The sequence below is a fragment of the Doryrhamphus excisus genome, linkage group LG17 (genome assembly GCF_037039965.1).
Source record: "Doryrhamphus excisus strain RoL-2023G ecotype Guam linkage group LG17, RoL_Dexc_Guam_v1.1, whole genome shotgun sequence".
Classification (NCBI taxonomy): domain Eukaryota; kingdom Metazoa; phylum Chordata; class Actinopteri; order Syngnathiformes; family Syngnathidae; genus Doryrhamphus; species Doryrhamphus excisus.
This window is the reverse complement of record NC_136373.1, coordinates 18,657,428-18,684,104: the sequence shown is the minus strand read 5'-3', so window position 1 is coordinate 18,684,104 and position 26,677 is coordinate 18,657,428. Positions and strand designations below refer to the sequence as shown.

General features: G+C 49.8%; 2 protein-coding genes across 4 annotated transcripts in view; one reads left to right on the top strand and one right to left on the bottom strand.

Moving 5' to 3' along the window:
* iglon5 (IgLON family member 5) overlaps positions 1-18,093 on the top strand; it is a 68,575-nt gene extending 50,482 nt beyond the window's left edge. Inside the window, exons 4-9 of one of the 3 annotated variants that reach the window (XM_078797961.1) lie at positions 971-1,090; positions 6,915-7,046; positions 7,125-7,245; positions 9,778-9,929; positions 16,023-16,075; positions 16,209-16,605. In XM_078797961.1, the coding sequence (XP_078654087.1) occupies positions 971-1,090; positions 6,915-7,046; positions 7,125-7,245; positions 9,778-9,929; positions 16,023-16,075; positions 16,209-16,514 (884 nt within the window). In that variant the 3' untranslated portion in view covers positions 16,515-16,605. Of the gene's footprint in view, positions 1-970; positions 1,091-6,914; positions 7,047-7,124; positions 7,246-9,777; positions 9,930-10,674; positions 13,795-16,022; positions 16,076-16,208; positions 16,606-18,002 lie in introns of those variants that run through there. The other 2 variants (XM_078797962.1, XM_058083618.2) reach the window with 2 other exon arrangements.
* A 1,081-nt stretch (positions 18,094-19,174) lies between these two features.
* On the bottom strand, positions 19,175-20,566 carry LOC131136582 (free fatty acid receptor 2-like). The gene has a single exon (XM_058083620.2). The coding sequence runs from the start codon at positions 20,560-20,562 to the stop codon at positions 19,525-19,527; it is 1,038 nt and encodes a 345-aa protein (XP_057939603.2). The 5' UTR covers positions 20,563-20,566; the 3' UTR covers positions 19,175-19,524.
* Positions 20,567-26,677: the final 6,111 nt, after the last annotated feature.

Here is a 26,677-nt window from a genome sequence, read left to right as displayed (position 1 = left end):
GTTAAAGTCGGGGTTGGATGGTTAGGGTTAAAGTCGGGGTTGGATGGTTAGGGTTAAAGTCGGGGTTGGATGGTGAGGGTTAAAGTCGGGGTTGGATGGTTAGGGTTAAAGTCGGGGTTGGATGGTTAGGGTTAAAGTCGGGGTTGGATGGTTAGGGTTAAAGTCGGTGTTGGATGGTTAGGGTTAAAGTCAGGGTTGGATGGTGAGGGTTAAAGTCGGGGTTGGATGGTTAGGGTTAAAGTTGGTGTTGGATGGTTAGGGTTAAAGTCGGTGTTGGATGGTTAGGGTTAAAGTCGGTGTTGGATGGTTAGGGTTAAAGTCGGTGTTGGATGGTTAGGGTTAAAGTTGGTGTTGGATGGTTAGGGTTAAAGTCGGGGTTAAGATGAGGGTTAAAGTCGGTGTTGGATGGTTAGGGTTAAAGTCGGTGTTGGATGGTTAGGGTTAAAGTCGGTGTTGGATGGTTAGGGTTAAAGTCGGTGTTGGATGGTTAGGGTTAAAGTCGGTGTTGGATGGTTAGGGTTAAAGTCGGTGTTGGATGGTTAGGGTTAAAGTCGGGGTTAGGGTGAGGGTTAAGGTTAGTAAGTGAACTATCAGAGTAAGTATCCACATATACATGGAGCCAAATATTCTAATTGCATTGGCTTTATTTGCTCAAAGGGAAAGAATGGAACGTTTGTATCCACCTCGTTCCCAAAGAAAAGTGAGGGTGCGTTCTTCTTCGTGTGTTGTTTATTGGCGGTTGGCAGGCAGCTTTCGTGTGCATTACCGCCATCTGTGGAACCGATTCAAAACCCTTCCATACTTCATAGTCCAGTCCTTTTATAAGTCCAGTATTTCTTTCAAAAGCAAATCTCTAAGCCTATGATATATTCTAGATATATATTCTAGATATATATTCTAGATATGACTGTATGTTTGATGACAGCAGATGATGAATTAGACGATGAAAGCTGCTGATGTTTGGTCTCAGTGCCGGCCAGGATCATCAACATCTCCACGGACGTGTCGGTGAACGAGGGCGACAACGTGAGCCTCTTCTGTCTGGCCGTGGGCCGGCCCGAGCCCACCGTCACCTGGAAAGACCAGAAATGTATGTACCTTCTTCATCTTTCTTCTCCCCCGACCGCCCCCCACCCGGCCCCCGCCCGCCCCCTCCGCCTCCTGCTCACTTTGTTGGCCTTGCGGCTTCACGTCTCCATCAGCATTCAGCTCATGTCGGACTCTTTATCCATTCCTGTGTCATCCTCCTTAAAGCCAGCCGCTTAGTCCTCCCTCCTCATCCTCCTCATCCTCCTCATCCTCCTCATCCTCCTCATCTTCAATTCGCACTGCTGCACGGTAGCCATGTCCCGGTGTTTTGTCCCAAATAACCACTCATTATAGGTAATTATCCCCAGCGCGCCACCCCATAATCATCAGCATCTGTCTTCATCTGCCCCGTCAAGCGGCGTCGCCAAGCCAGCTGATGCTAACAACCACGTTTGGCCTTAAAGGCTCCATTTGGAGCAGAAGTCGGCGAGTGGCGAGTGACTGTATGAGGGAATTGTCACATCAATTGGATAGCTAACAGCTCCGATAGCCCATCTTTTAAAAAAACGCTCCAATGAGGCGTCGTTCACCTCCACTGTGCGGGTGAGCAAACCAAGTGCTTCTTTTGTTTCTCCTGCCTGCGATGTTAATGGCCTGGCCTGGCCTGGCCTGGCCTGGCCTGGCATGGCCTGGCATGGCATGGCCTGGCGTAACTTCCCCCGAGCTCACTTGTAAACATTTTAAACATTCCTTTCCCGAGGAAGTATGCCAGAGACCTCCATGGCATCACGCCAGCTGATCGGTGCGTGTGCCTGAATACAGTGCACCTTTCTGGGCCACAGCAGGTGGCCCCTCCCCCTCTATACTCTGGTTCTCCTGATAGTACTCATGTAGTAGTCATGTCATGATATTCCTGATAGTACTCATGTAGTAGTCATGTCATGATATTCCTGATAGTACTCATGTAGTAATATGATGGTACAGTATTTCCCCATTTTGTCCAGTCCTTATTCCCTCCAGGAGTTCACCAACTTCCTTCCATCCATGTAAAAAGTAGATATAAAAGTTATTGTTATCATCGTGCTTTAAAAGTATATTTTGAGGTATTTGTCCAGATATTAGAATAGTAAAGTAAGCAAGGTATGGAAGCCAACCAGCGTTAGTAAAGTGGAATGTCTCTCCATCAAAAGCAGTTAGCTCCATGATGCGGTTAGCCTCGTACAACGAAAGCTTTTCCCAAGATGACGTAGGATTAAATACAAGGATTATTTTCTTTCACTTGTCCAACATTTGATCAAGTCGGATAATTACCTCTTTGCCTCAAAGTGGTAGAAAGTTTCAAACAAAGCCTGTCTGTAATTCCACGCCTGCTGCGAGTGGGTGAGATGCGGGTACAGCGTACGGAGGTCACCACCACAAGCGGCGGCAAACGCAGTAACGCTCAACGCCGTGGGCGCGCTCAAAACTGTCAATGGGGGCGTTTGTTTCATTGATGAAATGCAAATATCGTCGTTGGAAATGACCTGAATGTCTTCATGCACACAACATAGTTTGGTTATGGATGCTGCATCCCCAGCATCCTGGATGCTGCATCCCCAGCATCCTGGATGCTGCATCCTCCGCATTCAGGATGCTGCATCTTTTGCATCCCCAGCATCCTGGATGCTGCATCCCCAGCATCCTGGATGCTGCATCCCCAGCATCCTGGATGCTGCATCCCCAGCATCCTGGATGCTGCATCCTCCGCATTCAGGATGCTGCATCTTTTGCATCCCCAGCATCCTGGATGCTGCATCCCCAGCATCCTGGATGCTGCATCCCCAGCATCCTGGATGCTGCATCCTCCGCATTCAGGATGCTGCATCTTTTGCATCCCCAGCATCCTGGATGCTGCATCCCCAGCATCCTGGATGCTGCATCCCCAGCATCCTGGATGCTGCATCCCCAGCATCCTGGATGCTGCATCCCCAGCATCCTGGATGCTGCATCTTTTGCATCCCCTGCATCCTGGATGCTGCATCCTCCGCATCCTGGATGCTGCATCCTCCGCATCCTGGATGCTGCATCCCCAGCATCCTGGATGCTGCATCCCCGTTCTATGTTCTACTCACATGCAGTCCTGCACACACGCACACACACACGCGCACACACACACACACACACACACACACATTACAAAGCAGTGAACATTTGTCCTCACTTGCAGGCTGACAGCATTCCTCCTTTGTCAGCAATAATCTCCCCCCTCTCACCAGCAGCCTGCCCGCCCCCCACCGCCCCACCCCCCATAACCCCTCCTGGGCTCCAGATAGCGTCCCATTGCTATTCCAGGAGCAGCCCCGCCATCAGTTTGCTGTGACACGAGCCGGTGGAGGGAGAAGAAGGGAGGACAAGCCCGAAGGGACAGCAAGAAACTAGCGGCCTTCAGTCCCGATTAATCATGGCTTCATTGACAAAAGCAGCGCGTCTTGTTTCTGTCGTGTCGCTCCGATGAAGATGCTGGTCCGATGCGGAGGTGGTCATCAGCTTCATCGTCACCCGCACCGAGATCCTATCCATCGGCTGACCTTGTAGCCCTCATTTTCTTAAACACATCAGAGGCTCTTCACTTGACGTCCTATCTGTTCCAGCGTTCCCGAGAATAAATGAAGCCATCCGTCCGCGATACCATCATGGCGGCGCTTGATGAACGCTTTGAGTGAAGGGCTGACATGGATTCAAGCCTGGATTTCTGCTGCTACTACTTGGGGCTTTGTAACAAAGGCATTGTGTCAGAGGTGAGATAGCTAGACAAAGTGCTGGGATTACCTCTTGGAGGTATTACAAACGCCCTCAGAAGGGGGATGGCTGGCCATGGTGGTACTATTCTTATGGGGCTGTCCCAAGTGGGATGGCTGGCCATGGTGGTACTATTCTTATGGGGCTGTCCCAGATGGTGTCAGAAGTGGGATGGCTGGCCATGGTGGTACTATTCTTATGGGGCTGTCCCAGATGGTGTCAGAAGTGGGATGGCTGGCCATAGTGGTACTATTCTTATGGGTCTGTCCCAAGTGGTGTCATGGGTGGGATGGCTGGCCATGGTGGTACTATTCTTATGGGGCTGTCCCAGATGGTGCCAGAAGTGGGATGGCTGGCCATGGTGGTACTATTCTTATGGGTCTGTCCCAAGTGGGATGGCTGGCCATGGTGGTACTATTCTTATGGGGCTGTCCCAAGTGGGATGGCTGGCCATGGTGGTACTATTCTTATGGGGCTGTCCCAGATGGTGTCAGAAGTGGGATGGCTGGCCATGGTGGTACTATTCTTATGGGGCTGTCCCAGATGGTGTCAGAAGTGGGATGGCTGGCCATGGTGGTACTATTCTTATGGGTCTGTCCCAGATGGTGTCAGAAGTGGGATGGCTGGCCATGGTGGTACTATTCTTATGGGGCTGTCCCAGATGGTGTCAGAAGTGGGATGGCTGGCCATGGTGGTACTATTCTTATGGGGCTGTCCCAGATGGTGTCAGAAGTGGGATGGCTGGCCATGGTGGTACTATTCTTATGGGGCTGTCCCAGATGGTGTCAGAAGTGGGATGGCTGGCCATGGTGGTACTATTCTTATGGGGCTGTCCCAGATGGTGTCAGAAGTGGGATGGCTGGCCATGGTGGTACTATTCTTATGGGTCTGTCCCAGATGGTGCCAGAAGTGGGATGGCTGGCCATGGTGGTACTATTCTTATGGGGCTGTCCCAAGTGGGATGGCTGACCATGGTGGTACTATTCTTATGGGGCTGTCCCAGATGGTGTCAGAAGTGGGATGGCTGGCCATGGTGGTACTATTCTTATGGGCCTGTCCCAGATGGTGCAAGAAGTGGGATGGCTGGCCATGGTGGTACTATTCTTATGGGGCTGTCCCAAGTGGGATGGCTGACCATGGTGGTACTATTCTTATGGGGCTGTCCCAGATGGTGTCAGAAGTGGGATGGCTGGCCATGGTGGTACTATTCTTATGGGTCTGTCCCAGATGGTGCAAGAAGTGGGATGGCTGGCCATGGTGGTACTATTCTTATGGGTCTGTCCCAGATGGTGCCAGAAGTGGGATGGCTGGCCATGGTGGTACTATTCTTATGGGTCTGTCCCAAGTGGGATGACTGGAAGGCTCCACACGCGGGGACCCCGTGTGATTGGAATGATGAGCCATGTGGGACAAACACTGGGATTCCATGGGCTTCTTCCACATCAACATGTCGCCAACATCCTTCCCCTTGCTGGCGGCACGGGGCGCCCCGGGTTGCCTCCAGTGGTGTCACACGGGCGCCTGCATTGATGTGACGCATGCAGCCGGCGAGCAGCGTTGCAGCAGGCCTCTATCAGCCACTCGCAGCCTTCCCGCCTGTTTCCGACGCGGGAGCTGCGAATAATCGTCTCCAGCTCAGTAGCCGCTCTAATAATCCTCCAGCATAATCTCCAATTAGAGCCGGCGTGCTAATCTCTGACAGGAATTACGCTGGCGTTTAGCGTCAAGCTTTTTGTGGCCGTTTCTGCAAGAAGGCTGGCGTGAAAGGAGGTGAAGTTGTGCTGATAGACAGAGGATGTGTGAGCATCAATTCAACAGCGGGATGATGTATCATGTCTTGTTCCGCAGCCTGCCCCCACGTAATGGTGGGGGGGGCAGTGGGAGGCATGTGAAAGTTGCAGGCCTGTAATCTCAATCTCATTCTTATTCCCTCCTGGCCCATCTCTCGCTCGGTCCAATAAAACCTCTCAGCATCCATCCCGTCGCATGAAGAAGCAATAACTCGGAACCCCCGCCCAGCCCCCCACCCCCCTTCTCGGAGGACATTCCATGGCTGTTTGGCGCCAAGGAAAGGCGGCAAACACGCGAGACTGGCTTCATTTGGTTGCGGCATTGGTCCTTGGGGTTTGTCAACATCAAATATTCTTCTCTCCATGTGACGTGATGAACAAGCTGTCACCCCCCGCCGAGTGCAAGGCTAGCTAGCTAGCATAATTACACACTTTGCCCACCTCCCCGCCTTTAAACATCTTTTCACTCTGCGTCTTTGCACCGATTCATTCAAGGGCTGAAAAGCTGCAATGGTTGACTCCACAATATTCACAAAGGATGTTTGCTAGCCATCCCTGATCTCCCATCCCATTTCTCTTTCGGGGGTGGGGGTACTTTCTTACAAAGGCAACACGAAAAGCAAAGGCCTTTCATACGATATACACCATCTATACTGTATCACTGTACACTGTATGTACTGTACTATATGTACGGTAATGCTACTGGTCATGGTATTAGTCTTGGCAATGCTAATTGCTATTGTTACTGGTAATGGTAAAGCTACCAGTAAGGGCCTTGACAATGGTAATGCTAATGCTAATGGTAAAGGCAAATGTGATGGTATTGGTACTGGTAATCATATTGGTCATGGTAATGGTATAGGCCATGGGGATGGCAAAGCTAACAGTAATGGTATTGGTGATGGTAATAGTAGTAGTAATGATATTGGTCATGATATTGGTAATATTAATTATAATGGTATTGGTAATTTGAATGATAATCGTATTGGTATTGGTAACGATGGAATTGGTAATGATGTTGGTATTGGTCATTTTAATAGATTAGGTAATGGTAATGATGTTGGTACTGTCAATTATGATGGTATTGGTAATGGTAATGGTAATGGTAATGGTAATGGTAATGGAGGCTTTTGTCTCCATTGCAGAGTATTTGATGAAACGGTTCCAGTGAAAGTGTGTTCATGTCCATCAGAAATCCTAAATCCGTTGATATGGTACCGTATTGGATCAGACTGGATTGGATGAGATCACATCCAATCAGGTCCGATGACTCCAAAACCTTAACCTGACCTTGTCCTTTGACCTTTGACCACACAGACGGTCTGGTGAGCGAGGGCGAGTTCCTGGACATCACGCAGATCAAGAGGCAGCAGGCCGAGGACTACGAGTGCATCACCCACAACGGCGTCGCACCGCCCGACCAGCGCAAGGTCAAGGTCACAGTCAACTGTGAGTACGCCGAATGAGGCCGACCGACCTCCGCATCAAAGTCACATGACCATAAGCGCCCCTCGCTGTCTCCTCCAGACCCCCCCATGATCACCGACATGAAGAACCTGCCGGCCCATTTGGGAAAGACGGCCATCTTGCGCTGCGAGGCCATGGCGGTCCCGCCCGCCTCCTTCGAGTGGTACCAAGACGACCACAGGTGAGAGATGTTCATCCGCATATAAGACGTCAGTCCGTACAAGTACACCACCTTAGGTTTTCTTACTTTTTAAGACTTTGTGTGTGTGTGTGTGTGTGTGTGTGTGTGTGTGTGTGTGTGTGTGTGTGTGTGTGTGTGTGTGTGTGTGTGTGAGTGAGTTAGCTTTGACTTTGGTAGCTTTGGTGCTACCTGTGTCTCGACACCCATCGGTCTTTTTCAGACGGCTCCAGGGATTAATTAGCGTTTTATATTCAAGTCAGTGTGGTAGTTCATTGCTAATGCTAATGCTAATGCTACTCGCTGCATGTGAATTGCTATATATTTTGGACAATAAGACGACTTGAAAGGTGAGCTGTCTGCAGGCTGCAGGACAGTCAGGAAGTATTGGCGTCAAAGTTCCCGGTTTGGGATCCGTGTTTTGGACCCGAATGCAATCATTTCCTTGCTAACGATGACAGAAGTTCTTGCTAATGTGGTGAAACAATGAGGCGATGAAGCCATTTTGTGTGCAAACGCTGCAAGGTCATCGTGGCAACCGTGGCTTTTCCGTCCATTTATTCTGCTAAATTTAAGCTTCATGAACTTTGGGTGAAAAGTAGTCGGTAAAACGACCTTGTTCAAAGACTTTTTCCATGTCAAGCAGCCGCACATACTCAGTCCTTACATGTTTTTTTAGACGCTCCCTGGGAGCTCTGAGGGGTCACAGTGATTTAGCATCTGGCTAAGGGAGCCACAAAAGTACGTTGATGAAGCTCCTGCTAGCCAAACACTCCATAATGCGCTAAAATTGGCCCCAGCAGGGGAGTCTGGGATTTATAGTCTACTTAGCCAAGAAACACACGTTATGGCGTTTGAGCCCCGGTGGCGCACTTCATTGGATGCATAGGCAGGCATGCACGCCGCCATTACAACCTTCTTGGTTGGGCGGACCGCAATTGCACAGGGATTTCATTTCCTAAATGGGAAAACCGATTACTTTTGGAAAACGCCGTAATGTGGGGGCTACAGTCCAAGGCCACTCGCCAATGTCGAAAAACACGTGTAATTCAGATGGATGGCCATCCATCCATCATCCACCCTTCCATCTATCCATCATCCACCTATCCATCCAGCTATCATCCATCATTACATCCATCTATCATCCGTCCATCATCCACTCTTCCACCTATCTACCTATCCATCCATCTATCATCCATCATCCACTCTTCCACCTATCTACCTATCCATCCATCTATCATCCATCATCCACTCTTCCACCTATCTACCTATTCATCCATCTATCATCCATCATCCACTCTTCCACCTATCTACCTATTCATCCATCTATCATCCATCCATCATCCAATCTTCCACCTATCTACCTATTCATCCATCTATCATCCATCATCCACTCTTCCACCTATCTACCTATTCATCCATCTATCATCCATCATCCACTCTTCCACCTATCTACCTATCCATCCATCTATCATCCATCATCCACTCTTCCACCTATCTACCTATTCATCCATCTATCATCCATCCATCATCCAATCTTCCACCTATCTACCTATTCATCCATCTATCATCCATCATCCACTCTTCCACCTATCTACCTATCCATCAATCTATCATCCATCATCCACTCTTCCACCTATCTACCTATCCATCCATCTATCATCCATCATCCACTCTTCCACCTATCTACCTATTCATCCATCTATCATCCATCATCCACTCTTCCACCTATCTACCTATCCATCCATCTATCATCCATCATCCACTCTTCCACCTATCTACCTATTCATCCATCTATCATCCATCATCCACTCTTCCACCTATCTACCTATTCATCCATCTATCATCCATCATCCACTCTTCCACCTATCTACCTATTCATCCATCTATCATCCATCATCCACTCTTCCACCTATCTACATATTCATCCATCTATCATCCATCATCCACTCTTCCACCTATCTACCTATTCATCCATCTATCATCCATCATCCACTCTTCCACCTATCTACCTATTCATCCATCTATCATCCATCATCCACTCTTCCACCTATCTACCTATTCATCCATCTATCATCCATCATCCACTCTTCCACCTATCTACCTATTCATCCATCTATCATCCATCATCCACTCTTCCACCTATCTACCTATTCATCCATCTATCATCCATCATCCACTCTTCCACCTATCTACCTATCCATCCATCTATCATCCATCATCCACTCTTCCACCTATCTACCTATTCATCCATCTATCATCCATCATCCACTCTTCCACCTATCTACCTATCCATCCATCTGCATCTTCCTCTAAAGCGGCTAATTGTGGCGGCTAATTGTGGCGGATCTTATATCAACCGCTCATCCTCAATGGCAGAGCACATTCTTCCTGACCTCCTGACCGTGTGGCCACCATGCTAACCCTCTTCCCATCACATTGCATCATCTACCAACCTACGGCTCAGCGTGCCCACGTGGTTGTCATCGGCGTCCTCATTGTCGCTTTTTCTTCCCGTGTTTGGCCGTCATGCAGGCCCGTGGAGAGCAACAACATCCTGAAGATCAAGAACGAGAAGACGCGCTCGCTGCTGTTGTTCTCCAACGTGACGGAGAAGCACTTTGGCAACTACACCTGCTTCGCCAGCAACCGTCTGGGGGCCTCCAACGCCAGCATGCTGCTCTTCCGTAAGTCCTTCCCAACTTCATCTTCCTCCTCTCACTTCCCCATCTTCACCTCCTTTAGCTCCTTTCCGTACTCCGCCCAGCCGGGCCCCCGGCCGGGCCCCCGGCCAGGCCCCCAGCCGGGCCCCCGGCCGGGCCCCCGGCCAGGCCCCCAGACCCCTCCCACTCATTAGCAGCCCAAATTGTCATTTCTCCCAATTCACGTTAACCGTCCCCAATGAGCGCCTCCTCCCCTCCATTTCCTCGTCACCCTCCCCCAGCTCCTTCGTGTGTTTGGTCTGCATGGCCACCTTCATCAGCCCCCACCTCCACCCCGCCCCCCTTTTCCTTTTGGTCTTTCATTCCTTCGCCCATTACCCCGGCCAGCCTGCCTTCAATGACTCACTCTGCCATCAGACGCATCCATCTTCCTGCTCCCGTTTTCCCATTTCTGTCAGCCTGTCGCTCCATCATCTGTCCCGCCGCCTCCTAATCTGCCCTCGCCATCGTTAGAGCCCGCAAACCTCTCTCCTTCTCCGACGTAGCCACACGCAGCACACGCCGTTTTTGTTGTCCCCCCCTTCGCCGTCGCATCCTTCACGGCCTCTTCGTCATCCTGCTTCTCCAAACGCATGTTGGCATCCAGCATGGCATCACCATCTACCCACCATAGATGGTGTCTATGGTGTCCTTGGTGTCCTTGGTGTCCTTGGTGTCCTTGGTGTCCTTGGTGTCCATGGTGTTGATGGTGTCCATGGTGTCCATGCAGGACCGGGGGCCATCCAGGGTCAGGCAGTGCGTCTTCAAGCAGGACTGAGCGTGGCCGTCAGCGTTTGGATCTCCTTTGCTCTGCTGTTGAAGGTGTAAAGATGGACTCCCCCCTCCCTGCCGTGGAAGTTGTTCTCGAGCGTACCCCCCCCCTTCCAAAGCACCCACCCTCCCTCCCCAGCCTGATGAAAGGAAGAAGGAAATTGAATTCTTTAATTAGGAACCCATCACTGTGAAGAAAAAGAATATGCATCCAGTCATTGCATCACACTGGAGACCATGCCCCCCTCCCCCGCCCCCCTCCCTGCTGCACTTCAACGGCCCCTCAATCCAATGTGGGGGTCTCCATCTTCCCCCGGACCCCCCTTTCTCATGTGTCGCCCCCTGCTGGAGCGAGCGTGAACATCCATGCTTCTTCTCATCCTGGTGGAACGAGGCCTGATGGGGTACCTGAACACCTGTACACTACGAAATACTGTATACGCTACTACCACGTGTACACAAAGTACTCATGACTTACTTCAAAAGTTTGCCTTATGGAGAGGAATCACAAATGTATGGAAATGATATCCTTCACTGGCTTCGTCATCTCACCTGTTACACACGCTGTAGTATATACACTAGTATACACCTGTATGTACACTAGTAGTATATACACTACACGCGCCGTACATCCATACACTACCTGTATGTACACTAGTATATACACTAGTATATATGCTACACACGCCGTACATCCATACACTACCTGTATGTACACTAGTATATACACTAGTATATACGCTACACACGCCGTACATCCATACACTACCTGTATGTACACTAGTATATACACTAGTATATACGCTACACACGCCGTACATCCATACACTACCTGTATGTACACTAGTATATACACTAGTATATACGCTACACACGCCGTACATCCATACACTACCTGTATGTACACTAGTATATACACTAGTATATACGCTACACACACCGTACATCCATACACTACGTCTACGTACGCTATATGTACATACACTAGTATATACACTACACATGCCGTATGTACATACATGTAGTATATACACTACACACGCTGTACATCCATACACTACATCTACATACGCTATATGTACGTACATACACTAGTATATACACTACACATGCCGTATGTACATACATGTAGTGTATACACTACACACCTGTACTTCCATACACTACAGTACACTATATGTACGTACATACACTAGTATATACACTACACATGCCGTATGTACATACATGTAGTGTATACACTACACACGCTGTACATCCATACACTACGTCTATGTACACTAGTATATACACTACATGTACATACACTAGTATATACAGTACATACACTGTACATCCATACACTACGTGTACGTACACTAGTATTTACACTACATGTACATACACTACATGTACATACAGTACATATATACAGTACACAGTAGATATACATACGTAGTATACATACGTAGTATACATACGTAGTATACATACGTAGTATATGGTGTACGTATGTTTTTCCCATTTCAGCAGTGCAGCAGTCAAGTTGCTATCAATGATGTCAAAACGTGAACACGCAAACAAAAAAGTCAAGGTGGGGGTGGGGGGGGGTCTTCACCCCTACCACCCCTACCACCCCCCACCTTGACCCCCACCTTTACCACCCTGACCTTTTTAGCCCGTCCTTATGCTCTGTCTCGTCGCCCGATGCATCGCCCCTGCCGCCCCTTCTCCCCTTCTCCCCCCCAGTGTAAATATATGCAGTAAGGGGGCCGCCATGCCCCCCCCCCCCCACATCTGGTGAAGCAGCAGCAAGACGAGGACGTCTTGTGTTTCTGAGCTGCGGTGTCTTTCACGCTCTTTGTTGCTTGTTGATAGCATGTTAGCAATGTCCCTGTTGTGACTCCATACACCCCCTCCCCCGCAGCCCCGCCCATCAGTGTTCAGCCCCCCAACTGCACCGCCCCCCCCACCATTTGTGTGCGTCGGACCGCCTTTACTTTGTTGGTGTTGCTACTACGATGCTGATGATGTTATTACGTAATTACATGTGAGAAGAAAAAGAATGATTCGGGGGTGGGGGGTGGGGGGTGGCTTGGGTGGGGTGGGGGTTCAGTTTTTATACTTTGAGACGTCTCACACACGCACACTAAATAACAGAAAAAGGTGTAAAGTTTTCCTATTTTACCATAACAAGCTTTTTAAAAATAGCTTGAAAAGTGGGAAGGGGTGATGATGATGACGATGATGATGATGACGATGACGATGATGATGGTTCATTTGTAAAAGTGCATCTTCGTGTGACATCAGCCCAGCCTATTTGTCCTCTTGTCTCGGGATGGATGGGAGAAATAAAAGATGTCATCAAAAGAATGATTGGCGGCTGGTCTACGTACTGTACCCAGTATGTCGCTCGGTCCCGCCCCCTGCAGGCCGTATGGATGTCTGGTGTCCCCTTCCCAGCAGCAATAACCCCCCCCCTAAAAAAGACAATTAGTCTGTGTTGTACTGAAATGCTGTCCCTGACTGTGACGTCCCGTGGAAGACGAGGAAGCGCACCCTGGCTGTTGGTGCATGCGTCTTGTTGCTATGCTAGTCCACCATTTGGCCAGCAGGGGGTCTCCTCCTGTCCACCTCGGACCTCGGTCCCGTCTGTGTAACGCGTCCTTGATGAGACAAACACATGCTGTCATTCTTCTCGACGTGCCGGAGGGCGGAGAGAGGCACCTCATTTTTTCAAAATTCACCTTTTGGGGTTCATGGGTCAAGGGTCACGACCGGGATGTTTCAGTTGATGGACAAGACCAGATGTTTCTGTCTCAATGACGGATGGGAGGAAACCAACTCATCCTGAAGATGATGAAAGCTTTTATTGAAGTGTACATTTCCATAAGTGGCATACAAGTGTAAAACCCAAAGCCAATAAAACAGATTTACAAGTGGAAAAAGAAGCAAACCACTGTCGGTCATGTGCTCATCTGTACCTCCTTCTGATTCTGTCTACGGTTAGCTTCACATCTTTTCTTGTCATCGCTGGTGTCCTTCCGTGTTGGCATCCATCTTACTCTCCATGGGACCATCAGTCATGGGTTGGTCATGGTCCAGTCATAGGCCGATCATGGATCAGTCATGGTCCAGTCATAGATCGACCATGGATCAGTCATAGGTTGATCATGGTCCAGTCATGGGTCGATCATGGTCCAGTCATAGGTCGATCATGGATCAGTCATGGTCCAGTCATAGGTCGATCATGGATCAGTCATAGGTCGATCATGGATCAGTCATAGGTTGATCATGGTCCAGTCATGGGTCGATCATGGATCAGTCATAGGTTGATCATGGTCCAGTCATGGGTCGATCATGGTCCAGTCATAGGTCAGTCATGGTCCAGTCATAGGTCTATCATGGTCCAGTCATAGGTCTGTCATGGTCCAGTCATAGGTCTATCATGGGTCAGTCATGGTCCAGTCATAGGTCTATCATGGTCCAGTCATAGGTCTGTCATGGTCCAGTCATGGTCCAGTCATAGGTCTGTCATGGTCCAGTCATAGGTCTGTCATGGTCCAGTCATAGGTCTGTCATGGTCCAGTCATGGTCCAGTCATAGGTCTGTCATGGTCCAGTCATAGGTCTGTCATGGTCCAGTCATGGTCCAGTCATAGGTCTATCATGGGTCAGTCATGGGTCAGTCATAGGTCTATCATGGTCCAGTCATAGGTGGATCATGGCTGAGTCCTGGCCAGTAAAATAAGGTTGAAAAGTAGAGCGTGTTTTTCCGAAGCGTATTAAAAAGAGGACAAGAAGGGAAGGCGTCCTAGTTGTTATGTTCCTTTGAAGCGTTGAAGTCTCGTGAGATTTGCCGAGGTCTCATGTGGCCACGCTTTGACCTTGGAAGTTTTGACATTAGCTTCAGGTTTTTGCTGTTGGCCACGATGCGTGTGTTTAGCAACACGCCACACGTTGGCGTGTAAATAAACAAAGTGAGTGGGCGTCCTAATTACACAATCCTGGTAAGATGAGGAGGAAGTGTTGATTAGCTGAAGGTTACCGTGTTTACAGCACGCTCCTTAACAATGTGTGTGCGTGTGTGCGTGTGTGTGTGTGTGTGTGTGTGCATGTGAAGAGGAATGGAAGTTCCTTTCCGAGTGTTTCCATGGATTCCTGAAATAATGACAGCACCACAAAGCTTGGGTGTGTGTGTCGTGTGTGCATGTCGTGTGTGTGTGTGTCATGTGTGAGCGCTGGTGCGGTGCCTGATCAATACGTGGGACTGGATGGCTTTTGGAATAGTGCCCCCCCCAGAGAGCATATTTGATCAGGCCTGCTCCAAGCCGGCTCTCCTAGCACGTTGATGTTGCGTGGAGGCCCCAAAGTGCAGCTCAGATGAAAATGATGAATTCATTTTGCCATTTTTGGTAACCTAAAGCCTTGGAAGACGTTTGGCTCCACTTTGGTCTGCTGATGGGCTGTAGACGTATTTCCCTTCCTGGAAGTTGTGCATTAGCATTGTTTATTTATGAGCGGCCATGTTGGCTTGATCTTCCAGAGCAGCCCGAGCCCCATCCATTAGCCTAATTGTCCAATGTTTACCAAATAACTTCATCACTTCTTCCTCGCCGCCACAGTGGATGTTCCCAGTCTATTAAGGGCTTCCATTAGCGCCGCTAATGAGCGCCTTAGGAAACACTCCATGCCGCTCAGATGAGTATTGGAGTACCTTGTAGTACCTTGTAGTGCTACTTGTACTTAGTCCTGGAACGGCACGTGTGTTCCTGACCAGATTCTTCAGTGCAATGAATGCACGTCATGGGGCCTGGAAAGGCGGCTACTCCAAGAACTCCAAGAACTCCCAGAAGCTCCCAGAAGCTCCAACAGCGTTTTCCATCCATGCTGTGAGCCTTCTTCTTGTCTGGGATCTCCAATCCAGGGCTTTGTGGTCTGGATAGCAAAAATGTGTCCAACGCTGTGAAGGTTGGGTGTAGGTCGTTGGTCTGGTCTGGTCTGGTCTGGTCTGGTTGGGTGGATGTGCGGGAATGATTCGTCTTCATCGAACACCTTTCATTCATCCTCCTCTGTGACATCATTAGCACATGTGACCACACACCTGTGCGTGTGTGTGCGTGTGCAGGGCAGGTGTGGTTGTGTAGCATCGTGAGGACATGAGCGTACTTTGTCATCCTTTTATTCTTTTGTGCTGATGAGTGTCCTTTTTTCTTTTTCCCAAATCCACAAAGTGAAGTTGAAGAAGATATTAAGTGGGAGGGAAGGAATGAAAAAATCAAAAGATTTGGATTTTATCAGAAGTCTTTCTTGTGTGTTTTTCTTCAAGACACAGTCGGGGACTTTGATGTCCTGCTGAGAGCCCGACTTTCCATCTGCTTGGTATGTGGCCTTGGTTTCCTTTCCTTTATCTTCCATTCCCTCATCTTATCCCTTACCTGCTCCTCATCCCGACCCGGGATTGTACCTTTCTGTTCCTGACTGCACACAGAAAAGGTCTAATCTTCCAATGCAGATGTTTGCAGGTAAGCTGGACCAGAGGTCAACGCGAGCAGCAGGTCATGTGGTGACGTCATGTGATGCAGGTGTCAGCCATGCTAGTTCCTGTGATGAAGGTGCGTCTCTCTGCGGTTCTCTCAAGCAGCCCATTGATCTTTTTCCCGGGTACTTTTCCTCCCGTGGGGTCAATTCGCCGGCCCGGATTGGCTGGCTAACGACGGCCCAGGACGCACTAAATCTAGCAGCCCGCGTTGCCGTGGAGGAGATGAAGTGTCATCTTCATCAAAGCGGACGTCAGGCGGTACGCCGGGTCGCCCTGTGAGCTAATGTCATGGAAGTCGGAAGTCTTTGACTGCCAGACATGATGAAGCATTGACTGGAAGTTCTTTGGTCCGCCAAGACCGGATGTGAATTTCCTAAGTGGAATCTTAACCAATGCAATGACGCCTTTTGTTGCCTTCAAATGCAGGACCGGACCGGACAGGACCGGACTGGATCGGACCGGACCGGACTGCCATCAGAGGCCACCATGCGTCATTCCCCACATACGCCACCTGGTGGGACACGTCATCTGTTCCTGACAATTCCATTAAACACAGCAGCAGGCTAATCCAAGCATTGCTGCTCCACATGGCCAGCAGGAGAACCTTTGATGGTGTATCTCCTCCTCATCCTCCTTGAGCACACGTGAACAGTAAAAAAATAGATCCTACAGCCAGATGCTTCATATTCATCCTTGTGTTTATTATTAGTTGGCTAACGGCTCTCTCGCTGTTCCCACAAAGTCCACCTGCAAGTTGGCTCGTTTCTGATTGGACGGCCACTTGGGGGAGGACCCCATTTATGCTTTGCCCTGTTTCATGAGTCAGATAGAATTAGCATTAGCGTTAGCGTCTGGGCCGTGGATGATTGGGCGGTAACGGACGGCCTGCCGTGGCGCACGCTCCAGCAAATTCCTGATTTTTCTCAATCGATGCGCCGCCGACACGGCTCCTCCCCGGGAGGCGGGGCGGCGTCCATCACGGCGGGCGAGTTCAACCCGGCTGATTTCAATCTGTCACCTTCAATAAGACCACACCTCACCACTAATGGGGGCTCTCTTCGCCCACTCCCGTCCTGATCCATTGGAAAAGATTTCCTTCAAGGAAGTCACAGCGGCGATGTGCCGGGAAACTGCAGTACTACTCAGCATCTTTTACTACAAGTACCACAGGAAGTTCATCTCTACCCCCCATTGCGATGAAAGTGAGAGTAATAACTCAGGCCTCCAACTTCTCGACTTCTCCTCACTGTCAAGTTGGCCGACACCACGGGGCTTGGACTTGTGGACAATGGGACGTACTGCAGGACTGAGGTGCAACATCTGGCGTCTGGGTGCCAACATCTGGCGTCTGGGTGCCAACATCTGGCGTCTGGGTGCCAACATCTGGCGTCTGGGTGCCAACATCTGGCGTCTGGGTGCCAACATCTGGCGTCTGGGTGCCAACATCTGGCGTCTGGGTGCCAACATCTGGCGTCTGGGTGCCGACATCTGGCGTCTGGGTGCCGACATCTGGCGTCTGGGTGCCGACATCTGGCGTCTGGGTGCCGACATCTGGCGTCTGGGTGCCGACATCTGGCGTCTGGGTGCCGACATCTGGGGTCTGGGTGCCGACATCTGGCATCTGGGTGCCGACATCTGGCGTCTGGGTGCCAACATCTGGCGTCTGGGTGCCACAACAACAACTTGGCTCAAACACCAAAAGGATGAAAGAAATAGTCGTGGATTTCCGTAAGAAAGGACCCAACGACCACCAACCTCTCTTCACAGGCACCGATGTGGTGGAGGGGGGGCAGCAGTTTCAAGTTCCTGGGGGTGACTGAGAACCTTTCCTGGGGTGCTCACGTTGCCTCAGCTGGAGGAAAAGCCCAACAAGGCCTCTATTTCTGAGGAAGCCTGATGGTGAGCTTCAGTAGTGACCAATGGACTCCTGGTGGGAATTCCACAAAGATCAGCACCATCTACTCCACCTGCTTCCCTCAGGGAGAAGGTCCAGGGCCACCGTGCAGCCTGGTCCTTTGGTAAGAAGACATTAAATTGATTTGTCATACTTTGGCTCTATCCTTCTAAACTTACAGCTTTTTTAGTTCTGCTCTTTTTTTTACATTTTCCAACTATTCTGTCAATGGTCTTTGGTCTTTGGTCTTTGGTCTTTGGTCTTTGGTCTGGGTTCTTCTTACTTTCCTACCATAATGTCATCAACTTATGTTTCTTCTTGCAATATGACAACTTATTCTGCAGGTTTGTTTGTTTTCTTTTTGATATGATATTTTTAGACTGCCGTGAGCCGATAACAAAACAGCTTGGGGTCGCACTTTGGACCCCCCCCCCTCAGGTGAACTTCATTAGCTATTCATTATCAGACAAGCCGTGCTCTGTATTCGTTATAAACTAGACAGCTGTCTATGCTGTGGATCAGGAAGTGATGCGTCCTGCCTTCGGCAAACACTCGTGTCAGCGTTCTTATCGCTCCTCCGTTTGGACGCTTTGTTAGGAAAGTCAACACTCCGTTCTTCCAGGAAGTACACAATGAAAGGAAGGACCAAACAGCTGGACAAATACATCTGGACAATACCACAATAATACCCGCTGTACACCTCACTATGTACAATAGCACAATAATACCTCCAAATACCCACGTGTATACGATACCTCAGTATTAGCAAGTATGCTGACCGTGTATAAAATAGTAAAGTAGGTGTGAATGTTTTGTACATTAGTGCTAGCATGATGCTATGTAATGTTAGCACTTTAGCATGGCAGAGCTATGCTAGCACGATGCTATAATGTAATGTTAGCTCTTTAGCATGGCAGAGCTATGCTAGCACGATGCTATAATGTAATGTTAGCACTTTAGCATGGCAGAGCTATGCTAGCACGATGCTATAATGTAATGTTAGCACTTTAGCATGGCAGAGCTATGCTAGCACGATGCTATAATGTAATGTTAGCACTTTAGCTCTTTCCCCCCTCCTTCGTGTTACTACTACGTTTGGCAATGTGCTATATGATATACGTTACTAGTATTACTGCAGAGTTGCAGTGTATATGTCCAAAGTACACCATAGTAGCAATTGGACACAAAGACAGGGTATTAGTATTAAAAGGAATACATGTAATATAGCATACATCCACAGTATACATATACAGTACACATGCAGTAGAGCATGTACTTATACAAGGTGTGAGCTCGTGTGCGCGGCGCGTTGCGGCTTTGCCAGGAAGCGAGACGGCGGGCTCACGTGTGAAAACATCAACATTCATTTCCTGCGGGCGACGCTAAAGAAATAAATCAGACGCCATCGATCTGCTCCTGTTTGCTCTCCTTATCTTTGTTCTCGGGCTTGGTCTGCCCCCCCCAGGCCCGCAGGACGCCACGAGACAGGCAGCCGCTCAGGCGCCCTTTCACCCCCCGCACGGCGCCGCCCACGCTGCCCCGCACCGCCGAGGAGGAGAAGTAGAAGATGAGGGGGTCCAGGCAGGCGTTGAAGGTGCTGCACAGCAGGGCCTTGTCTCGCCACCTGGGGTTCTCCCAGGTGAGGATGCCCACCACGTGGGACACGTTGTAGGGGCCGAAGCACACGGCGAACACCAGCAGCGTCCCCAGCGCCATGCCGATGGCCCGCAGGCGGCGCCGCCTGTCGATGTGCTGCAGCTTGGACAGGATGCGGATGAAGTTGATGTAGCAGAAGCTGCAGATGAGGAAGGGGATGCAGAAGAGCACCAGGCAGAGCTCCAGCCGCACGGGCAGGAGCACCTCCAGCTGGGCGGGGCTGAAGTTATCGTAGCACACCTTCTTGGCATCCGTCCGGGACGCCGACGCCGAGGACACGTTGTGTGCGGCCGTGGCGTTCAGAGGCTCCTCCCGGGTGCCGATGATGGGCATGATGAAGACGATGCTGAGGTGGCTGATGGAGAAGATCCAGAAGAAGATGCTGGCGGCCACGGCGTAGAGCGGCCGGCGCTTCAGGCTGTGCTGGATGGGGAAGGCCACGCCCAGGTAGCGCTCCACGCTGACAGCGGTGAGGAAGAAGGTGCTGTTGTAGATGGTCATGTAGAAGATGAAGCCCGACAGCGGGCACAGCGGGTAGGGCATGTCCCACCGCATGTTGTTCATCACCTCCTGCATCTTGAAGGGCAGGAAGAGCAGGAAGAGGAGGTCCGAGATGGTCAGGTTGAGGAGCAGGATGTCGATGGGCGTGGCCTTCTGCCTGACCTTCACGCAGAAGGTGTAGAAGGCCAGCACGTTGGCCGGGAAGCCCAGCACGAAGGTGATGACGTAGACGGACAGGCACAGCTCGGTGCTGCACTCCTGCATCTCATCAGACATGGCCGAACGTCGGGTCGCCCCCCCCCCGCCCACCCCCTCGGGAGGATTTCTGAGGGTTCTTGGCCGGTTCTCCGGGAAACGAATACGCTAAGACGTCACGGTTTTCCTGTCGCCGAGCATGAGCTCATCTTCTCTGCTGGAGAAGGCAAAACAGGAAGCAGTTAGCCTGTTAGCAGTTTAGCGGGGCCCGGTCCAAAGTAAACAAACAACATGGCCGACCACCTTAATACCAGCGTGGGGCTCGTAGCGTCATCTGCTCTACACCTATTCCTATTTTGTGTCCGCTTGGACACCGTGCCGCCTTTCCCCTCCATTTGCTGGAGCTTTCATTTGGAAATTGGACCTGTGATACTTTGATACTCGCTTTGATACTTTGACACAATGATTTGTTGAATTCAATTAGGATTTCACTCAAAGCTACTTTTTATTTTGGATTTCATGTCAAACGGATGGATTTTATCCTTCTTATTTTTCATCAGCCCAAAATAAAATCTTCCCTTTCCATTTCAGACTAAACCTAGTCTAAGCCTAGTCTAAGCCTAGTCTAAGCCTAGTCTAAGCCTAGTCTCGGTGGGGGGGGGGGGTTCCTTTGCATTGAAAAAATGATATCAGTATAATAATCATAATAATATCATTTGTCAGATGCCTTATTTCGTATTTACTTCAGTTCATAATAAGAAATTGCAATAAATGACAATAAATTAGTCCAAAATCCAATAAAGAGTATAAGTATACTATGTACTATTATACTATAAATAGTATAAGTCTAAGCATATGTCAATCATAAAAGTAGAAAAACGTGAGTCTGAAATGATGAAAGAATGTTTCCATCAATAATCCATCTTGATAGGAAGGATAAGAAGAGTAGGAAGGACGGGAAGGCTAGGAAGGATAGTAAGGCTAGGAAGGTGCAGGCGAGCGTCCTACCTGGTACGTAGCGCTGAAGGAGTTGATGGACGTTCCTGAGGCTGGTAGGGAATCTCCCAGCAGCCAAAGCGTTTGGAGGTTCTTATTATCATGAATGAAGTCTTGGTGCTCCTGGTCCTCTTGGTGCTTTGGGACTTTGCTCTCCACCTGCGTACGCTTCCTCACGCTTCCTCACGCTTCCTCACGCTTCCTCACGCTTCCCGCCACTGCCCACCTTGCGTCCGCCTTGGCCCCGCCCCCAATAGCTTTATTGGATGTCCTCCATTTGCACTTAATGACATGCGGGTCCACACAACAACACACTTATTACCTTATTACCGCCTACTCTGTCTCCCCCGGCAACCGGCAAGGGGGACGGGGGGGGGGGGGGGGGACGGGTGGAGAGGCGTTCAGGCGTGATGTGATAGAAGAGTTTGAGCTAAAAGGAAAGGAAAGGTATACAAACGGTGGTGAGAGCAGCCATGTTGTTTGGTCTACAGACAGGAAGCAGAACTGGAGGTAGCAGAGATGAGGATGCTGAGGTTCTCATTGGGAGTGACCAGGATGGATAGGATCAGGAAGGAGTACATCAGAGGGACATTCCATGTTAGAGATGTGAGTTAGCCATGTACTGTACTGTAGTGCAGTGTAGTGTACCATATGGTATTGTACCATATAATATTGCGTTGTACTGTACTGTTTGTAGTGTAGTCTTGTACTGAAGTGTGTTGTACCACGTGGTAGTGTAGTGTAGCATATAGCATGGTATTGCATGGTATTGTAGCGTCGTGGTCAAGCGTGGTCGTGTGTAAAGAGCGAAAGAGAGCTGATAAAGTCATGGCGTCACCGCTGTTCCAACGCAAACACGGCCATGGCGTCCGCTGGCGATTAGCGAGTCAACTGGAGCTTCTTTATTTGCTTTTTCAGCAGCCGACAATTCAATGTTTCATTTGAAGCAGCGTTAAAGTGTCTGCATGACTTATGGCTCATCATGTTGTAAAACTACAGCTGCTGACAAATAAACTCCGCCCACGAGATGCTTGAAGAAGAAAGAAAAAAGCTGCTGATGTTTGGATCCTTCCGATACCAAAACGGCTAAAAGCTCCAAAACAATCACGATTGGAAGAACAAAACAAAGCTGATGTGGGAATTCTTGGCAAACCATGGATGACTGGGACCGTTACAAGCGCTTCTACCTGATATCACTCGGACCCGCCTGATACCACATCTACCTGATATCACTCGGACCCGCCTGATACCACGTCTACGTGATATCACTTGGACTGTCCCGGATACCACTTTTACCTGATATCACTCGGACCCGCCTGGTACCACATCTACCTGATATCACTCGGACTCTCCCGGATACCACTTCTACCTGATATCACTCGGACTCTCCCGGATACCACTTCTACCTGATATAACTTGTACCCGCCTGATACAACATATCTACCTGATATCACTTGGACTCGCCTGGATACCACGTCTACCTGATATCACTCGGACTCTCCCGGATACCACTTCTACCTGATATAACTTGTACCCGCCTGATACAACATCTACCTGATATCACTTGGACTGTCCCGGATACCACGTCTACCTGATATCCCTTGGACTGTCCCGGATACCACTTTTACCTGATATCACTCGGACCCGCCTGATACCACATCTACCTGATATCACTCGGACTCTCCCGGATACCACTTCTACCTGATATCACTTGTACCCACCTGATACAACATCTACCTGATATCACTCAAATTTGCCTGGATACCACGTCTACCTGATATCACTCGGACCCGCCTGATACGACATCTACCTGATATCACTCGGACCCGCCTGATACGACATCTACCTGATATCACTTGGACCCGCCTGATACGACTTCTACCTGATATCACTTGGACCCGCCTGATACGACTTCTACCTGATATCACTCGGACCCACCTGATACCACTTGCCACAAACTTTGCTGTAAAATAGAAGTAGCAGGAAGGATGATGGTTGATGTTGGTAGATGATGGTTGATGATGGTTGATGTTGGTAGATGATGGTTGATGATGGTTGATGTTGGTAGATGATGGTAGATGTTGGTTGCTGATGGTTGATGTTGGTAGATGATGGTAGATGTTGGTTGCTGATGGTTGATGTTGGTAGATGTTGGTAGATGTTGGTTGCTGATGGTTGCTGATGGTTGATGTTGGTAGATGATGGTTGATGTTGGTAGATGATGGTTGCTGATGGTTGATGTTGGCGTCAGCAGCGTCTCCCTGGACGTGCTAGCATGCATCAAGTAGAAGATGAAAGGATCCATAAACATTTACCACCCGCCTGTCAGACCTGGATGACCATTCAGTTTGGATGTCAAGTCATGGCTGCATGCACACACACACCCACACACACACCTATATACACACACACACCTATATACACACACACACACACACATATATATATACACACACACACACACACACACACACACACACACTGATCAATAGGAGGAAAGGCAGTAGTAGAATTGATGCCCGCACCAAAGAGATGCCCAAACAGGACCTTGGTCCCACTAAATCCTCATTGTGCACATTTAAATGCAAACAGACGTGCTCTACGTCGCCATCGTTTATCTTGTCACGTAAACGAGACACTTGACGGCGTGCAAAGCAGCGCGTTTGCAAACCACACATCCACGCTTCCACGCTAATCAGACTCTCCACGGCGCCCGGCAGTCTTCCATGGGGGGGGGGCGGCGTTCATCATGCGTGGGCGCGCTTCCTTTTTTCTTCGAGGCTATCCACGAGGCTATCCACAAAGCTATCCACGAGGCTATCCACAAAGCTATCCATGAGGCTATCCACAAAGCTATCCACGAGGCTATCCACGAGGCTATCCACGAGGCTATCCATGAGGCTATCCACAAAGCTATCCACGAGGCTATCCACGAGGCTATCCACGGGGCTATCCACGGGGCTATCCACGGGGCTATCCACGGGGCTATCCACGAGGCTATCCACGAGGCTATCCACGAGGCTATCCACGGGGCTATCCACGAGGCTATCCACGAGGCTATCCACGAGGCTATCCACGAGGCTATCCACGAGGCTATCCACGAGGCTATCCACGAGGCTATCCACGGGGCTATCCACGAGGCTATCCACAAAGCTATCCACGAGGCTATCCACGAGGCTATCCACAAAGCTATCCACGAGGCTGTCCACGAGGCTATCCACGAGGCTATCCACGAGGCTATCCACAAAGCTATCCACGAGGCTATCCACAAAGCTATCCACGAGGCTATCCACAAAGCTATCCACAAAGCTATCCACGAGGCTATCCACAAAGCTATCCACGAGGCTATCCACAAAGCTATCCACGAGGCTATCCACGAGGCTATCCACGAGGCTATCCACGAGGCTATCCACGAGGCTATCCACAAAGCTATCCACAAAGCTATCCACGAGGCTATCCACAAAGCTATCCACGAGGCTATCCACGAGGCTATCCACAAAGCTATCCACGAGGCTATCCACGAGGCTATCCACAAAGCTATCCACGAGGCTATCCACAAAGCTATCCACAAAGCTATCCACGAGGCTATCCACAAAGCTATCCACAAGGCTATCCACGGCGCGCTCTCATGCACAAACCTCAAGCAGCATGACAACACGTCACACGTTGGCAGCTACAAAAACACGCCAGCTTTGTGCTTGTCTTCGCTTCAAAGAGATGACAAGTCATGTGACTTCTAACGTCTAAAAACACCAAAGCACTGGACGTGTTCCATAAGCAGTACATGCTATCACGCCTCTACTGGACCTGCTTTAGGCAGCTTTATAGGCCTGAGAGCTAGCTCCTCATGCTAACTGCTCTTTTAGCTGGGGGCTAGCTCCTCATGCTAACTGCTCTTTTAGCTGGGGGCTAGCTCCTCATGCTAACTGCTCTTTTAGCTGGGGGCTAGCTCCTCATGCTAACTGCTCTTTTGGCTGGGGGCTAGCTCCTCATGCTAACTGCTCTTTTGGCTGGGGGCTAGCTCGTCATGCTAACTGCTCTTTTGGCTGGGGGCTAGCTCCTCATGCTAACTGCTCTTTTAGCTGGTTATTAGCTCCTCACGCTAACTGGTCTTTTAGCTGGGTGCTAGCTCCTCACGCTAACTGGTCTTTTAGCTGGGTGCTAGCTCCTCACGCTAACTGGTCTTTTAGCTGGGTGCTAGCTCCTCACGCTAACTGGTCTTTTAGCTGGGTGCTAGCTCCTCACGCTAACTGGTCTTTTAGCTGGGTGCTAGCTCCTCACGCTAACTGGTCTGTTAGCTGGGTGCTAGCTCCTCACGCTAACTGGTCTTTTAGCTGGGTGCTAGCTCCTCATGCTAACTGTTCTTTTAGCTGGGTTCTAGCTCCTCATGCTAACTGGTCTTTTAGCTGGGTGCTAGCTCTTCATGCTAACTGGTCTTTTAGCTGGGTGCTAGCTCCTCATGCTAACTGGTCTTTTAGCTGGTTATTAGCTCCTCACGCTAACTGATCTTTTCTCTGGTTATTAGCTCCTCGTGCTAACTGTTGTCTAGACAGCTTTATAGGCGCATGCTAACTGGTCTGTTAGCTGGGTGCTAGCTCCTCATGCCAACTGGTCTTTTAGCTGGGTGCTAGCTCCTCATGCCAACTGGTCTTTTAGCTGGTTATTAGCTCCTCACGCTAACTGGTCTTTTCTCTGGTTATTAGCTCCTCATGCGAACTGTTGTCTAGACAGCTTTATAGGCGCATGCTAACTGGTCTTTTAGCTGGGTGCTAGCTCCTCATGCTAACTGGTCTTTTAGCTGGGTGCTAGCTCCTCATGCTAACTGGTCTGTTAGCTGGGTGCTAGCTCCTCATGCTAACTGGTCTTTTAGCTGGGTGCTAGCTCCTCATGCCAACTGGTCTTTTAGCTGGGTGCTAGCTCCTCATGCCAACTGGTCTTTTAGCTGGGTGCTAGCTCCTCATGCCAACTGGTCTTTTAGCTGGGTGCTAGCTCCTCATGCCAACTGGTCTTTTAGCTGGTTATTAGCTCCTCACGCTAACTGGTCTTTTAGCTGGTTATTAGCTCCTCACGCTAACTGGTCTTTTAGCTGGTTATTAGCTCCTCACGCTAACTGGTCTTTTCTCTGGTTATTAGCTCCTCATGCGAACTGTTGTCTAGACAGCTTTATAGGCGCATGCTAACTGGTCTTTTAGCTGGGTGC

Coding starts and splice junctions, on each gene's coding strand:
- LOC131136582 (XM_058083620.2), bottom strand. CDS start 20,562: ATGTCTGATGAGATGCAGGAGTGCAGCACCGAGCTGTGCCTGTCCGTC.